Raw genomic sequence first — 17,002 nt, forward strand, 5'->3', positions numbered from 1 at the left:
TCTAGCCTATCTTAAAAGACTAATTTCTAAGCAGAAAACTTCATTAAAGTGCCAACGAAAAGACACTTTTCCCTCTGCACTTCTCTAGTCAGAATACGGAAAAATATAATCCATGCCACCTCTTCAACATGCTACTCCCCATAAAGTCATCAACCACTCCTGCTGTGCATTTGCTCAGCCTAGCAGAGTCTTGCGCAGACTTATTTTTCAGTTTTACGTAAGCTTGAGTAATGTAACAAAAACTGTCCTCCAAACTCACTGACTTATTTTTCAGCTACTTCCTGAGTGGCTGGGAAATATACAAATTCTGTTACTTTCATGGGCTTCTGACTCCATATCTAATTATATCTTGTTTTCTTCCCCAGTAAAATAGAATGCCATTCAACCGCATTTCAAAGAAATATACAATGCTGATACATACCATTATCAGAGGCAAGAAAAGTTGCATTATACATATTGTTTTGCACGTATATTGACTCTCTGTCCAAAACAGCTGTAGTTGTTATCTGTCCATTAATGGGGTCAATTTTCAGCCAATTTGCAGGATCTGAAAGTTTTGAGTACCTGTGTATTTGAACACAAGATGTGTCATTTATCTGCCAACATAAATATTGACAACAAAGACCACAGACATTCTAATTTGTATTCTGAACACACTTTTGTAATTTGGAGTCAATACTTTACAAATTTCCATTTATTAAGCTTTGTTGTTAAAATTCTTGAAAATGCATATTCAAGAATCTAAACATAAGACTGTTTTTAAGTGCCCTGCCATGCAAATTATCATGTAACTCGAGTAAACCATACAATTACCATAAACTAAATAACATCCATATTCAGACTCAATTAAAATATTTAACTCAGGATCCCTCTTGCTTGTTCTATACCTACAGAGCTGTTGATACTAACTTCTGTGTTATCAGAGCACTGAAAGCAGGAAAGATGCAGAGAAGTAAGAACGTATAAAGAGCACTTAACAGCACTAACTCATATTATTCTCACACTTTCAGTATCACTCAAACTTAATTTTCTACAGAGACACAGATTTTATTGGATGTTTCTCATCTTCATTTGAAAGAAGAGTGTCTTTCAAAATCATCCTTCTATCTGGCAAATTTGTCCTTTGACATTAATCAAGTGAAAGCTATCTTAGCTCATTAAAAATGCATATATCCTTAGAGTCTTCATGCTATCATGTCTACGCAGTGCTTATGTCCAGAAATGAGCAAAATATAGCCTACAGCTAACCAACATTAAGTGAAAATAAAATTCTAACACCCTTGGAACCTTCCTTTCTGTGGAATGAAAGTGAGAAGGAAGTTCTGTAGTTTTATCTACACGACCTAATAAACTGGATAAGCTAGGAATGTGAGTCCTGACCGAAGGCTAGTCACTGTGCCTCAGCCTTGCAGCCAGTGACCGTGTTTAAATGAGGTATGCAAAAGCATGCTTAAGACTTCCATGATTTTGTTTTATCCTCTTGACTTTTCTAATTTAGATTATCTTTAGACATTAGGCAAATTGTGAACAAATTACAATGTCAGCTATCAGTACGAGAGTTCACAGATGGACATCAACAGTAATATGTATTGCTGGAAAATAAAAAATAAAATAAAAAAAAACAGTCCTTAAGATTTGGTCCTCAGTTGGACATGTTTTTGCTACAGCACCAAAATTATTGGTTAATTTAAATTGCAAATGCCCTTAGTTCACACAAGCCTGTGTCTGCTCTAACTGAACTCGCTATGCTACCATGTATTGCTTAACACAGGTACGTGACTTCATTCTACCTTGATCAAGTAACACTTTACATTAGAAGATAATCCCATTTACAGACCTATGAATGCTGTTCCGGTCACTTTTTCTCTACAGCCAAAATTTGCTTTGGAGAGTGTTGCAAAAGATCTACAGGAGGTATTGGTATAGCTGTGTGCTGTTGTAAATAGTCATTTCACACAGTCTCTTTGTTCCCCACCCACTCTACAACAAGGATATTGCATCTGAACTGCTAAGTAACCATAAAATGTTTATATAGACCTTAGAGAGGTTTGCTGCATGTAACGATCTGGGTCCTGAGCCGTGAAAGTTGTCAACATGCTACCAGCAAGCAGCCCTTCTTCTTGACGTACAAGCTTGGGGTTTGGAACAAAATATGGACTCTCATTCACATCGATGACCGTAATGGACACAGTTGCTGTTGACTGAGGAGGATGCTGAATCCCCTTAGCCAAAGGCACTTGATTTTCCGCAGCTACAGTAAGTACAAACATTCTGTTGGTCTCGAAGTCAATAGGCTGTGAAAAGTAAAGAGTGGGAAGTCTTAACATTTGCTCACAATAGTGATGGCCACAGAAAAACGTTTTTACTTTAATGCACATTTTCAAACATTACTTCTACTGCTTTTCTGAAAAACATGCAAAGAGCTGAAAGAGAATACAATCAACATAATACCTCAACATGTGACTCGGTTGGGGTTTTGCTTATCATAATCATCAGCTGTACTATTACAACTGATAGAAACCTTGGCATTCTTGAATTTAAGTTGCTCAGGTACAGCCATTAGTTACAGCAGTGGAAACGGTTTCATCAGACAATTACGTTGGAACTCCCAACTTTGTGCCAGGTACTCATCTGAGCAGATACACCTTCTGAGAAGCTCCCCAAAAAGAGAAAGGCTGGGAGAGACCTGCCTTTCTGTGTTATGAGAATGAAGGTTTCCTAAACAAGATCATGACTAGCCGCCTAGATCAGGGATTCCCATGCCCTTGTATTTTACTAGAAAGACTCTCTGTAACCCCAGCTAACTCCATTGCTGGTATCTCTACAGCTCCCATTTTCACAGTCCAGACACCCTTCAGTCTGGGGATGTCCTCAGTAAGCCAGAAGTCCAACTTAAGGAGGAGCAGGAACAGTTTGAGACTTGAGTTCCTTTGTCATGCTACACATGGCTGAGGCATTTCTCAAGAACTGATTCTCATCAGTGCTATGCACTGAATTGCTCAGACTGATTCTACACTTGAAGGAGCCCTGTACCTTACAGGGGCAATTGGCATATAACAGTGTGAAGTCAGTGACATGACACAACCCAATCTTCATTACAGGTTGACAGATCAACTCACTGCACCTCAAGCAACTCTCTTTGTGTCTTTCTGCTTAAAGTAGTGCTGCTGGCCAGACTGCAGAACTGCAATTCACCACCTCAAGCAGATTTTCCCATGCTATTTAAAAGGCTCTGATTTCATATGGTGCATCTGACCCCCTTCTGAAAAGACCCATCGTTCCCTCGCATTTGTAGGAAAAAGTTCCTTTTCCAAATGAGGCTCCCACATGCTGCTATTCTGTTGTTAAACCAGGTCAGACGTGGCAAAGCACTGAGATACTCTGGCAATAGAGGGGATTCAAATTTATTTTTAACAAACTCTCAGTGCACAAAGCTATGTCAAACACATTAGAACCTTGGAAGCTTAGGCTTACTTCTCTTTATGTTACTAGTTTAATCTGAGCATTTTTAAGATTTACTTTTCCAGGGGCTTCTAGTTTTACACTATTCCTAGATCTGAGAAAGATGCTCATGTGCCTAATTACAAAGCACAGACACTCATGTAATTCTTGCTGGAAGACTATAATATAACAATTGGTACCCCTGGGGAAGTGCAGTTATAGAACAGAAGACAGTTCTTCGTAGTGTGAATTATCACTCTAGCTGTACAAAAATTCTATCTTTTTCTCACCTAGATACTGACATGATTAAAAAAAAAAAAAAACAGGAAAAGAATGAATAAAAAGTGACTGTTTTAATTTCCAAATGGGAACACTGGCATCTCACACTTGATTTCATAAGTGGATGGACCAAAAGCAGAACAGGCCAGCTCAGAGAAGAGACACTTATCAGACAGCCATGAGGAAAGGTGGCTACTGCTTGGCAGGTTTAATTATAGAACAGCACTGTTATTATCACTTAAATAAGTCATCCCTCAACACAGAGCTGTGTTGGCTACAGAGGGAGCATAGACAGGTTATTCCATAAAAGATATTTAAAAGAGGTTTTAAAAATAGCCAGTCTTTAAAAGCCTCTTGCAAGTAGCCTCCCACCTATCACTTCTCCCTCTCTGATTGTGCCTTGACTTTTTAATTTGTATCTGTTCCTTAACAGGAACATGTTGACATAATACCAGCAGACAACAAGCATGACTACTAATGGAGGCCAAGAGGTAGGAAGCTGTTCCTTTAGACTAGCAATGAATGCTAAGCAGATGCTTTTTCACAGACTAATTCCTATCTTTTGGCAAATAAAGCTTCAAAATCTGTCATTTTCAACAACCTAACCTGCTTTTTAAAACTGATCACTTAGAATACTACTGATAGCATAAGCAAGGAAATACTCCAGGAGATGAATGGCGTACTTCCACAAGACAGACAGTGCCCATTCATTTTACTTTCAAGACTTGTGCTGGCCTCAGGAGGTCACATTTATTTTCAGTGTTCTCCCACTTATTTGATCTCTGCTTAACTCACTGAATTGCAGGCATCTCTTACCTTCACAACAGTTACCAACCCATCATTGCTATTTGGATCAGTCAGGATAGTAAATCGACCTGTCGGGTCTCCTCCGGTCATTCGGTACATTGCATTCCACGCAGGTGTGTGCGGCTGATCTTTATCTGTTACCGTTAGGTTAGCTACTATAACATCCACTCTGTTTTCCGGTACTTCGCCGTAGAACTGCAAAAAGAACAAAGCCCTTCACCATGCCGGCAAAAGCGGGCAAGAGGCACACCATACTGAACAGGCTTGCACACACCTTGCTTAATGCTAGGGAGCGCATCTCCTGCCACCAGAGCTCTGACAGCTTATCTAATGAAGTTTTACCTGAGGCCACCCAGAAAACTTATGCTTTGACTCCCCAGTCAACTTGGTTTGATTCCCCAGTCAGCTTGGCCTAAGCAGAATACCCTATCTGACAGGTATATTCTACACATATATAAGTTCTACCTGCCAGTAAGCTATTTAGTAAGTGATAAGTATTTACCATCTGTGAATATAATGAGAAAATTGGGGAATGGGTATAAATATGCACATCCTCCAGTTAGTCCTACCCCGTACTTACAGTCATAGCAGTGAACTCCGGAGGATTGTCATTGACATCTGTCACAGTGATGACAGCAGTTGCTGTGTTTGAAAGACCATATGTTGGGTTTCCTTCCATGTCTGTAGCTTGAATTATTAATGTATATTGTTGCACTTTCTAAAACACAAAATGACATCAACGTAAGTTTTAGACAAAACTGACATTACTTGTAGGACAGCAGGTGTTTCTGAAATTTCACTTTGCTAAGCAGTGAGCTTATCATACTGTTTATCCCAGTTAGCATCACTTGAAATGACAGGAGCAAAGTTTGTACCACGGAAATACAGCACCTAACTCTGTTGAACACCACTGCTCAACGTTTTTCAAATACCACTGAGATGAGGGCAGACTGCCTTCCGCCTACTTTCAAAATCAAAAATACTTTATACAGTTAAAGCCGTTATCACAGGTCTAGCAACGCTTTTCCAATGTGGGAAAAAACAGAGCAGTTTATACTAGAACAGGGCAAGTCCTCAAAAGCATTTGAGAGGACTGAGCCAAGGTATGTTTGTTGGCCAAGCCACCACAACTGCCAAGGCTTTGTTTCAGCCAGGCCTAAGTATACAACTGCAGTTGCAACGCCTCGCTATGGAAACCAACGGTGTCAGGGCTAACAGAGACCAGTAGGGAGGAAAGGGGAGGGAGCAACCCAACGGACTATGTCCATAAAGGTTAAACACTCCGGAGAAGATGGCTGCCACCTCCTCCTCCCCGCCTGAGGCCTTACTACTGGCCCTGTGGGCCGGGGAGCCCGGCTCTCCCAGCAGGGCTGGATGCTGGCCAGCGCACGCTGGAGCACAGGCCGCCTTTCTGTGAAAAAGAAGTGCCTCGCTGAGAGCTGGCCTCAGACTGGCTGGCTTTGTAACACGGAGCTGACGCAGCTGTAGCTAAAAGTAAGAATTAAAAAAAAATAAAAATCAGAAACTCTGTAGTTGCTCAGAAGTTGCTTATAACTCTTCAACAGTTTCTACGGTGAAATGCAAATGTTATGTATACTTTATTGTTTCTCATAAAGAGCAATGTGTTATCATCCTAAATTCAGTTCTTTCCAAAAGAAACCTCACAAATGTAAATTGCTATTATTTTAAAATACCACTTTCATGAATGGTTTACTAACACAGGCAGAAACTTTTTAGCAAAACAGAAATAGATAAGCATAGTTTTTCATTCTCTGACAATTTCCCCCATAATTTGAAGACTAGGCTATCCGACAGATTATTTTTCATAGAAATAGTTTACAAAATAGGACTATGGATACTGATACCAAAAATAAGCAAGGACAATGCCATTAATAATGTCTGACTTTCTTTCAAATTTTGGCCAGACACTGCTACAGATATGAGAGATGCAAGGGGTATGCATGCTTCCAAGCAGCAAATATGAGCCATTGAATAAAAAGAAGTTTTTGAAACAAGTTGAAACAAGTATAAATCTTTATCTGCCATTGAAGATAATTTATGCACGTCTTCTTTCACAATGGAACCCCTACAACACACTCCAAATGTATATTACCATATATGAATCCCACAGTTCTTTAAAAAAAAGCAACACTAATATTATTTACAGAGAAATATAATATAAACATTTAATACTGCACTCATGTACACAACTACTGCTTTGGAAAATATACTGCAAAGTGGCCTTTAAAAGCCTTAAGTAAACATTCTAAAGGTTTCCTTCATGACAACAACATGAAAAGCAGTCAGGAGGGAATAGAAGAAATACTTCTACTGCTTCCACCCAGGAAAAAAAAATACTTATTGTGAAGCAATAAAATCTACAGCAGTATTGAAGCAGATCTTGCAGCCAGATGACTCTGTGTTATTGAAACAGCAGGTGCTTCTGATTCATCTGGGTCTTAGCACATTGATCCCAAACAGCAAATTTCATTAAGGAAACTCCATTATTATTACACGGAGACTCAACTTTCACACAATCTTCTTATTTAATTCCAATAGAAGAAGCGCATGGGAAATTCTCACCAAAATGCCCCCAAAGCCAGCACTTATATGTATTTTTGCCCTTTTTTTGTTATTTGTTTTTTTCCCTTCCAGCACTCACATACAGAAGATCAACTGCTGGGGATGGTATTTCAGGAAAATCAACTAGCCCAGAACTTTTACAAACATAGGGAAATTAGGGGAAGTTGCTCTCCTCTTTTTACTGAGGGCTGAGAAGCAGCCAGAAGTAAGCCGTTGAGCATGTGTCAGCAGCCTGCACAGAGACTTTGCAGCAACACATCCAAAGACGAACTGGCAGCTTCAAGAAAGAACACAGACCTCATCAGGTCAAATCTTTCCACTTCAACAGAGACCAAATAAAAATAGCACTTCACTGAATTAACCTCACGTGAGACAGGAATGCCTGTGTGTAAATTTAAGTACCGTGCCTGACTTCTACTGCACCTCCAGCAGTAAGGCAGATGTTTTAATGCTGAAGTGGATTCCTCCACAGATGTTTTAACACTGTGGATCCTTCCACAGCAATATTGGAAGAAATGAGACCAGCTGGAACTCGTGAAAGAGCAACATCTGGGAGAGCAAATGAAAGATTTCTGCCTTTAGCTCAGTCCTTTACCCAAGCAACTCTCCTCCTGTGCATGTTCATATGGACAATGCATTGCATGTGTAAACTTAAAAATACTTAGCAGACTATTAGAAGTTAATATCCTTTAACTTTTGGTTAGCCTTGAAGAGGTCAGGCAGTTACTCCAGAAGATCTTTGTAGGTCCCTTCCAACTGAACTATTCTATTCTATTAGAAATGCTATCGGAGGAACCACTTTTTTTTTTAATAGAATCACAGAACATCTTGGGATGGAAGGGACGTTAAAGAACACTTGGGCCCAACCCCCCTGCCATGGGCAGGGATGCCACCCTCTAGATCAGGTTGCCCAGGGCCTCATCCAACCTGGTCTTGAACACCTCCAGGGACGGGGGCATCCACGACCTCTCTGGACAAATAAATTTTTTGAATGTCTACAACACTTATGCTCGCATAAATAACATGTCACAGAATTTTAAATTGTGTCTAGTATTTAGTGAGCCTACTTAGAGCACAAAGGGGATCAAGACTTAGAGAACAGGAAAAATTTTGGTAGCCCAGTGGAGGTTCATGGACACCACCATGGACACAACCTCTGCAGTGAAGCCTGAGTGCAACATGGCATTCCCCAGAGCAATGTCAGAAGACCCGCTTGATTCAGAACTGGCTGTCTAGTCTCCTTGTTGTTGTAATTAAACTGACTTTCACAAAACTCAGGAAATGAAGGAAGCAAAGCAATGGTTTGGGAAGGAAATAATTTTATCTTATATTAGTCTAATTTGATATTTGAATGCTTTAATATTAATCATTAATATTCAACACATGCAAGAAATGTTTATAAATACTCATTTGGGTATCAGTTCAGTGATCCATTGGGAAGACTGATGGCAAACGACAACTCTTCTGCAACTGTTAACATGAGGGTCTAAGCTGCAAAGACGGCTGGTTTCTTTTGAGTTAAATCACTCCAGTACAGCCAGTCACTAAGTAATAAAACCCAGAGTTATCACTATGTCCTTCTGAAAGTTCACCTGTCAAAGATGACCAGAGGATTTTAAAAGCAAGGGCAAAGCCACCCATCATTCTTTTAACTTAATAGTGCAATATTGTAAAGTTCATGGTTTTCCTTCCCTCAAAACCTTCCTTTTCAAAAACATCTTTAACAGAATCAATGTTAATAAAAATTTAAAAATTAGCTGCAATATCTAACAGTCTGTTTAGCTTTTCAAATATTCTGATTGGCACTTTCATACTGCAAAGTGCAGCAGAATATTAATAGCCAACCCAGAACATCCTTTTGTTCTCCATTTTAACTAAGTATAAGCAAACAGCTGAAAGCTAAACTGAAAATTCAGTTAAAAAAAAATCCCTCAAATCCTTTAGATTTAATAAGCTAAAATGAGGTTAGTAAAACACAAGTGGAAGCAAGATGTGTTGAATTAAGATTTGTTTGGATTTTATAGTTTGTTTATAAAATAACGCTTATCTCTTGTGAAGTTTAAAGTGGTTCAAAAACACAGTTAGCCCATGTGTCAGATCTGCAGTTGGGAGGGAAATATTTTTACTCCCACCTCACAGATGGGTGAACCACAGCAGAGGATTTGGCACCCTCCCTCTCCAGTGAAGAGCTGCCTGGACAGAATGGGACTTGCCCAAGATGTGGCAGGGAATTACTGACAGTCAGATTTTTTTTCCTTAAGGTTTTGAACGTGTATCCAGGCCTTGAGACAAGCCCTCTTCTATATCATTTCAAAAACAGACTGTTTTATTTCTTAGAGACATGCACATTTCAAATTTTAAAATCAGTGATGTTTTTCCTGGTTTATTTTCATCAGCAAAGTTCTGATCAGGGAATTACTGCACATTTATCAATACAGCAACCAGAAGATTTAAAATAATTACCACCTCTCTGTGAAGAGCTAGCAAGAGAAGAGAAGGAGGACACGAGCTCCTCTCCTGGAGCTTCCAAGATAAATGAAACACATGCAATTCCATTTTCCATCTACTCTTTGCCTACAGAGCTCAGTAAAGAGGACAGGGCTGAAGCTGAGGAACACCTTCCATTTCAGCACCCAAGCTGAGCACCTGAAGCCTTATCTGCACCGCCCTGCTTTAGTGCACACCCATTGCTCAAAAGCAATCAGGCTTTTGAGATTTTTGAGATGAGATTCTTTCCCAAACTCAATGGGCTTGAGAGTGACTACACATACAAAGTATCTGGGTCTAATTTTCATCTGCATGCTAATTTTAATTTTAGTGTTTTGTGTTTTTTTTTTTTTTTAAATGCTCTGGGCCTAAGATAATAACTGGTATCAAATGGGTGATGAAACGGAGAAAGTTCGAAGTGGAGGGCAATATTTGCAAATTACAGGCAAAAACTGTGCATCTACACACACTCAACACAACCTAGCCTATGGGATTAAGATCTGCCATACCTCTCTGTCAAGCCCAGCTGCTACGGTGATAATGTCACCAGTCTCATTGTTGATTGTAAACATGTTGGGAGAAGGACTGCTTGGGGCCTGTGACAAGATCCTGTATCTCAGCATCCCATTCTGTGCATTGGGATCGTCGGCATCGATGGCAGTAACAGTCATCACGTAGGTTCCTAGCAGCAGGATAAATAATTGATTTTATATAAACAGTTTACTCAGATTACACAAGATCACTTACAAGCAATGGTCAAAGTATATATTTCTTTTGGTAAACTCTGTACATTCCTTCTCTTACTTAAAACAAACTGATTAAACCCAAGACTCACCAACAGAGTAATTAAAATACATAAGAGGAGATAAAAATACTTTTTGTTTATAAAATATCAGGTTTGTTTATAACTGAAGAAGCTCCATAAACAGTGAAATCCTACAGTTCTGCCATAAATAATATTTCTATAACAACACAGCTTCTCAATGTTTAGATAAAAATATTATTAATTGGGCCAAAGGAAATATACTTAATTTTCAGAATTGGTGCGCATACTGATAGTGGTTGAAAATCAATGTAAATAATACTTTTTCAAAGGTCTTTGAGATGCATGTTCTTTCCATTTCAAATGCCAAGTCAACACTGTGAAGTGAGAAAATATATTTCTTGTGCTAACCTTTCTAATAATTTCATTTGCACTACTGACAAATTAAGGAAGTAGTTTCAGCCATAGTGCAAACTTAAATATGAGCTGATTAGAATTTTAATGAGATGTGAACAACATTTAGGATTTTCTTGAGAATTCAAATGAAAGTGTTTGATTTCAAATCCCAGTATTTCCAAGTCTCTGAAATTCAGAACTAGCGCTGAATCTGTTGGTACGCTGGAAGTCTCTTAAACCCTCCACTATCAACTAAATTAATGTCAACTGCTATTATGAACATAACTGGGAAGAACTGCAACATTATAAATAGGGCTTTCAAAAACAGAAGCCTGAAAGTAATGTTCTTAAATCCTTCTGTTCATATATACTTTCCTTCTTTGAAATTAATCCTAACATGCTACAAAGTGAGTTAAAAATAAGGTGAAATAGTGAGACAGTATATGAGATTTTGCTCATCGCATTTATGACACCTTTGAAAGCATTACAGTCTGAAGATGCATTTTGAAGATGATGAAGGGGGTAACTGCATATCTTTTTCCCCCAGTTTAGAAAGCCCCATCTTACCTGGCTTTGACCCTTCAGGGACTGTCCCATTCCAAACCTGGTGCAAGAACTCAGGTCTATTGTCATTCATATCAATGACGTTAATGACAATGTCAATAGGATTTTCCACTTGGTTTCCATTTACATCCACTGCATGCGCTCTCAGCTGCAAAAATTATCAGAAAAATGTTAGAATTTGCACAACATACAGGCATAAACATATACCACTAACAGTAGCATTAAATTGCAGGCCAGACATTTTTAGCTCAATGTACTTTATCTGTCACTGCTCCCCCATATTGAGCAACCTGAAAACTTGTATGATAATGAAACTGCTGTTCAGGCAACTAAACTATTTTAAGTTACAGACTTTCATCTTTGATTTGCTGAAAATAATTTTGAATCATATAATTTTGATTAATACCAATGCCTACTGTCAAATATAATTCTGTTTTTAATAATCACTGTTAGAATAACACTCTCTAAAAACATGCATATTTAAATTAAGGAGATGAAAACTTTAAAAGATAAATGTCATTAGCAGTCCAAATGGAATGGACACTGGGATCATTTTCAAAAATTCTTATCTGATATTATATATTTGTGTTACCTGGAACACCAAGGTAAAGCTTGTGATAAATCACTGTCAGTAAACACAACAAAATCTGTCCAGGCTAAAATTAAGCTAAAGTTTATGGACTGAGTTTCAAAGATGCCGAGACACTTAAATTTAATACTCTGATTGTCAAAAGTGTCTGAGTAACTACCTTTGACAGTCAAGCTTACCTAAATCATCTTAAATTGGACAGACAAAAAAAAAAAAGGAACGCAGTACTTTTTGAAAATGTAAACCTATGTACCTAGGCCACAGCCTAGCAATTGGTAGGCAAAAAGCTACTTTCTCCTGTAAGCAGTCCTGCTGAAAACCATTATATGTCTACCTTCTGGCTACAAACCTACTAGAAAAGAGCAAGAGGGCATGAATAACTCACCACTCTGGAAATGGCTCATATAAATGTAAATTCCTAAGTCAGTAAACCTTAAATTGCCAATGCCAAACTCTCAGTAAAATCTCATGGATGCTGGAGTTGCTGCGCACTTGCAAGAGCCAGGCCCTATACATGAATGCTACTTGCTATGTCCTCCATTCAGGAGTAGCACTCGAATGGCTTCCCAGAGAGCCAGACGAGGAGTGTTTTAATTCACAACGTGCTTGAAGCTTCCTCTAGGACCTGAGTGACTTCAGTAACAATTCCAGTGTGGTCTCTCAGCAGCAGAGACAACTCTAAGTCAAAGCTTGGTCTCCCCTCTTCCTTCAATGCTTCCTTTTCGACTAATACTAGAATCCATGGTCTACTCCGTCAATTTCTTTAGAGCAAAGAATATCATTTTCATAAGCTGACAGACCTAATTTACAATTCAATTAAAATGCTTAGATTTGCCCCTGAAAATGAAAATTGGTAGGTTATTCTTCCTATCCATTTCTCAAATCACAGCTGCTGCAATTCTAATAGCAGTCACCCTAATTTAAGTTGCTAAATTAAAAGTAAACTTTTGAAAAATACACAATAGTGGAGGCGACTGTGATCAATGATCTGCATTTGAAATATAAGCTACAGTATCCATATTTCAATCTTTTAAAATTACTTTATATAAATACATTTAATCACTGTTTATGTATGTTAATGCATTTAAGCTGCTTAGACATAGTAAGAGTTAGCCTTAAGTACAATAAATATAAATCTGCTACAAACTCTTCAAATCATGTCTCATAGAAAACTAAATGCTGGCTGCTCAAGTCATGTTTGAAGCAGATGTTAATCTTCAATTTGATAATCTGATTTATGGTAAATTAAACTCTTACATGAAAAGAAGCAATCTGCTCACGATCTAAAGGTTTTGTCACAGACAGCTGTCCTGAGATGGGGTTGATGATGAAGATTCCTGTTGGAGGCTGGTCAGCTCCTGGGCCAGTCACGCTGTACCGTAGCGAAAGGCTTTTATCACGATCAGACCTGATCTATGTATCAAACAGAGAACATTTACGTTAGCAACAACCAACCAATGGATGGGACTGCTGCTGAGACAGTAGCAGATATTTTGCCTTTTTTAGTCTTTAGGCTAAGCTTGTGAAAATAACTGGATAAATTTTTTTGGAAATAGTATAAAGTTAGTACAATGACTGAGGCTTTCAATTGCCCTCTTTGATTTGTCAAAAAGCTGGTCAATAAATTTCCAGGATTGTGAAATGAATGAATTGCACTAAACAAAGCATACAAGTATTCTTACCTCAAACAGAATTGCTTAGATCCTAAGGAAAACAAACATGCAACCCATAGCAAAACTATGTCAGCAATAAAAACTCTGTTTTTTCTCTCCTGTACCTTTCTGGACCAAAACTACAGACCCTCATCTGCTACTGGCAATACTACAGCGCTTTAGAAGCTCACTGTTTTTGTTTGAAGTCTGAACTTTGGTTTCATCTTCCAAGGAAAAATTAAAGGACAATCTGTTTGTGAGGAGTGGGTGATTCACTAGCAGCGCATTAACAGAGCAGAGCAATGCTCCATCCCATTCCCATTGTGCCAATACTCAGCTGAATTCCAACAAATCCTTGTAGGAGTTGATCATGACCAACCAGTACCACGAATGGAAGCCCTCCTGTGCTGAACTTTTGGCAATGCCAAGTCTGTGCTGCAGTCCTGTGAAGCAGCCAGCACCCCTCACCCCCATCACGTCCTGTTTCCTCCTGCCTTCTGCCAACTTCCATACAATTCCCCAAGTGGAAAACTCCAGTGCAGGAAACTGGAGACGTGGACCTGCAGAGATCCTCCTTAACCAGGAGGAAGTCCTCAGGGTACTTACCACCTGAACCTAGAGCACTTTCCACCAGTACGGGAGCACGAGGACAACTTAAAAATAAAAAATGAGTAAACGCATCCCCCCTGCCTGCTACACATAGAGATAGCAACAGCAATCAGCCCAAAACACTCTGATAAAGATTTGGACTATGGACAAGACATCATTCACACAAAGTCTCTTCCAGAACTACCCAAGAGCCACTGAAATCACATATCTATTAAATTCCTTACCCTAACTAATTCTTGAGGAAAGGGTCCTCTGGAATTTTCTGGTAGGTTGATTGGAGGGATAACCCAGTCTCTCTTCTGTCTCTTCAGATGGCTGCTGTGCTTATATTGTTGCCATGGAAATATGATGTCTTCAGTTTTCTTTTGGTCCTTTCCCAGGTACATGGTAAAATTAAGTACGTGTTAGGAGGAGAATTGCTAGTAGATGTTATAAAATAAATTTGTATACAACTGCATAATTGACTGAAAGGCTTTCATCTGTGTTAACAGAACTGTTTTATTTGCATTAACAATGGCGTATGAAATAGACAATATTATTTACTACTGTACTACGGAATTTTAAAAATTCTGTTTCTTTTTTCCTCATTCATGTCGGAGGAGAAATGAAATTATAAACCATTTATAACATGGCACTACTGTGTAAACTACTCTCCACTTTCAGGAAAGTAGTTAATATTTTGCAGACTTTAATAGTATGCCTTTATGTATTTCTCATTAGCTGGAACTTCAGTCCAGGTAATGTGTTACTGTACATTAAATTTAGATCTGGGTGTTCTAAAACATAATTTGAGTTCCAAGAGAAGTTTAATACATACTGGTAAGGAATGTCTCAAATATTTATGACCCTATTAAATCCCATAGAATTAATGCTGTAATTATTTTAAACCTATGTCAGCCATGATGGATGCTGTAGATGACCCACTTTGCACACTGGGCATTAATCTCTGCTGGGTGTCAACATTCTTTCCCTATTCCCTTCTATAGCTGCAGTCATTTCAGCCTTTGGATGCCAGCACACACATAACCACGCTAGCTTGCTTAAGGGTGGAGACAGGGAGACAAAAACATTTTCCCAATCTTTTAAGAGAAAATCCCTCCCCCCACCACCCCTTCCCTTTCTCATTAATCTAATCAAATGTGTCACAGACTAAAAACAGATGCCCAACTGAAGGCCAGATTCCACTACTCTATATTCTACTGATGTTAGGGATGCCTGAACTGGATCTTTGGAAAGAACAGTGCATGCCATTGCATATCTAAGTATCTGCTCTTTTACTAGACAGACAAAATGGCAATATTTCCTTTGTTAAAAATGTGCCTTAGAAGGTTTAAAAACAATCAACAAATAGGCAAAAAAAATTGATTAAACAGCTTTGATTTTCAAAGTGTTTTCAGAAAAAAGTCCTGCATAATCACACCATCTATTTTGAAATTATGCTTAAATCTTTAATGTGTATCCATAACAGGCATATTAATCTATGAATAATTTTGTTCCTTACTTGTAAATTAAGCGCTTTGTAAGAGAAGGTAAGAAGCAGCGGGCAGCAAGTAATATTACAGACAAACATAGCAGGCCTAATACTATTTCCCTAAAGTAAATACATTATGTTATTTGTATACTGATAGGTGTGATTTCTGTTACAGTACATGGCTTATCCTATGGCAGCTTCCAGCAGAGGGAGACTATCTTCCTTACCAAGTAGTGCTGGAATCATGAATAATTTACAGTCTCCAATTTGATTATGAAGGGACAAGACAAAGCCAATATTCCCTGCCAGAAATGCTTTCCTACTACTGCTGCAAATCTACAGCTCCCATCTAATAAACTTGACTGATGCACTGTAGCACAGATTTGTTTATTTTGTGGTTATATTTAACTGCTTGAATAAATACTGCAATACTTTCAAGCAATTTAAAATAAAGGAATGACCAAGTCTGACTTAAATTCAGGTATAAATCTCAAACTATACAAACAAAAAGCTCAAACATAAATGAATCCTACATACTTAAACAGACATGCCTTTCCATGCCTTAGCAAAGCTACAGAATAACAGGAGAGAAGCTCTTTCTAAGGCTCCAGCTTCACAATTATACATGCAGTACTTGCCCATTAGTAGAATATCTCATGGAGAGGTGCATGACAGCCAGAATCAAAACTCTATTTTTAAGCCTGTTTCTGGGGATACATTCATACAGATGGCGCTTGGTTGCTTTACCTTTTCTGAGGCCCCTGTGAATGCTGGCTCAGGGGTTAGCTTCACCCTCATTTGCCATTCTTCCTGGGTTTCCTTGTCTTGAGCAGACACTACAAACTCTGTCGGCTCTGCTGAAAGTTGAAAGCTTCTCTCTGCGTATACCACACCATCTTCATCTATTCTAAAATCTTCTGGCTCACTGCTTCCAAAGTGTATTTTTTTGTTTCCATCACAGCTTTGAAACCTCACTGTAAAACACACATACAAAATGAAGAACAAAAAATGAAAAGGCAGCCCATTTGAACTGTATGTGATGTAAAATGAATATAAAATTAAGAACAAATATTCAGAAACAGAAGAAAGTAACTGATTGCTATTATCATATGGCATACATGTAATTGTGAGTCTCACAGTTTAGGGGGTCAGTGACGTAACAGCAATATTCTTCTGAGAAATACTAGGTAGAAAGAAAAGTTTTAACACTAGATATACTGCCTGCCTCCTAAAGCTCCCCTGAACAAGGATACCTTTCCCTCCATATCCCACACTACATTTCAGTCTGTTTCTACCAAGCACCTGTAGGGATCTGCACCTCAAGCCTCAAGAAAAGATCGAGTCATGCCAAAATCATCACA

At 38.6% G+C, this 17,002-nt stretch overlaps 1 protein-coding gene across 3 annotated transcripts in view; it reads right to left on the reverse strand.

Moving 5' to 3' along the window:
- Positions 1-17,002, reverse strand: part of CDH2 (cadherin 2) — a 118,836-nt gene that overhangs the window by 22,807 nt on the left and 79,027 nt on the right. For all 3 annotated transcript variants that reach the window (XM_080579825.1, XM_080579826.1, XM_080579827.1), the window contains 9 exons: positions 16,389-16,615; positions 14,395-14,541; positions 13,167-13,322; positions 11,324-11,468; positions 10,107-10,279; positions 5,108-5,245; positions 4,537-4,722; positions 2,038-2,294; positions 422-564 (listed from right to left, as the gene is read on the reverse strand). In XM_080579825.1, the coding sequence (XP_080435951.1) occupies positions 422-564; positions 2,038-2,294; positions 4,537-4,722; positions 5,108-5,245; positions 10,107-10,279; positions 11,324-11,468; positions 13,167-13,322; positions 14,395-14,541; positions 16,389-16,615 (1,572 nt within the window). The remainder of the gene's footprint in view (positions 1-421; positions 565-2,037; positions 2,295-4,536; positions 4,723-5,107; positions 5,246-10,106; positions 10,280-11,323; positions 11,469-13,166; positions 13,323-14,394; positions 14,542-16,388; positions 16,616-17,002) is intronic.

This window comes from Anser brachyrhynchus (assembly GCF_964034855.1).
Source record: "Anser brachyrhynchus genome assembly, chromosome: 2".
In the NCBI taxonomy this organism is placed as follows: Eukaryota; Metazoa; Chordata; class Aves; order Anseriformes; family Anatidae; genus Anser; species Anser brachyrhynchus.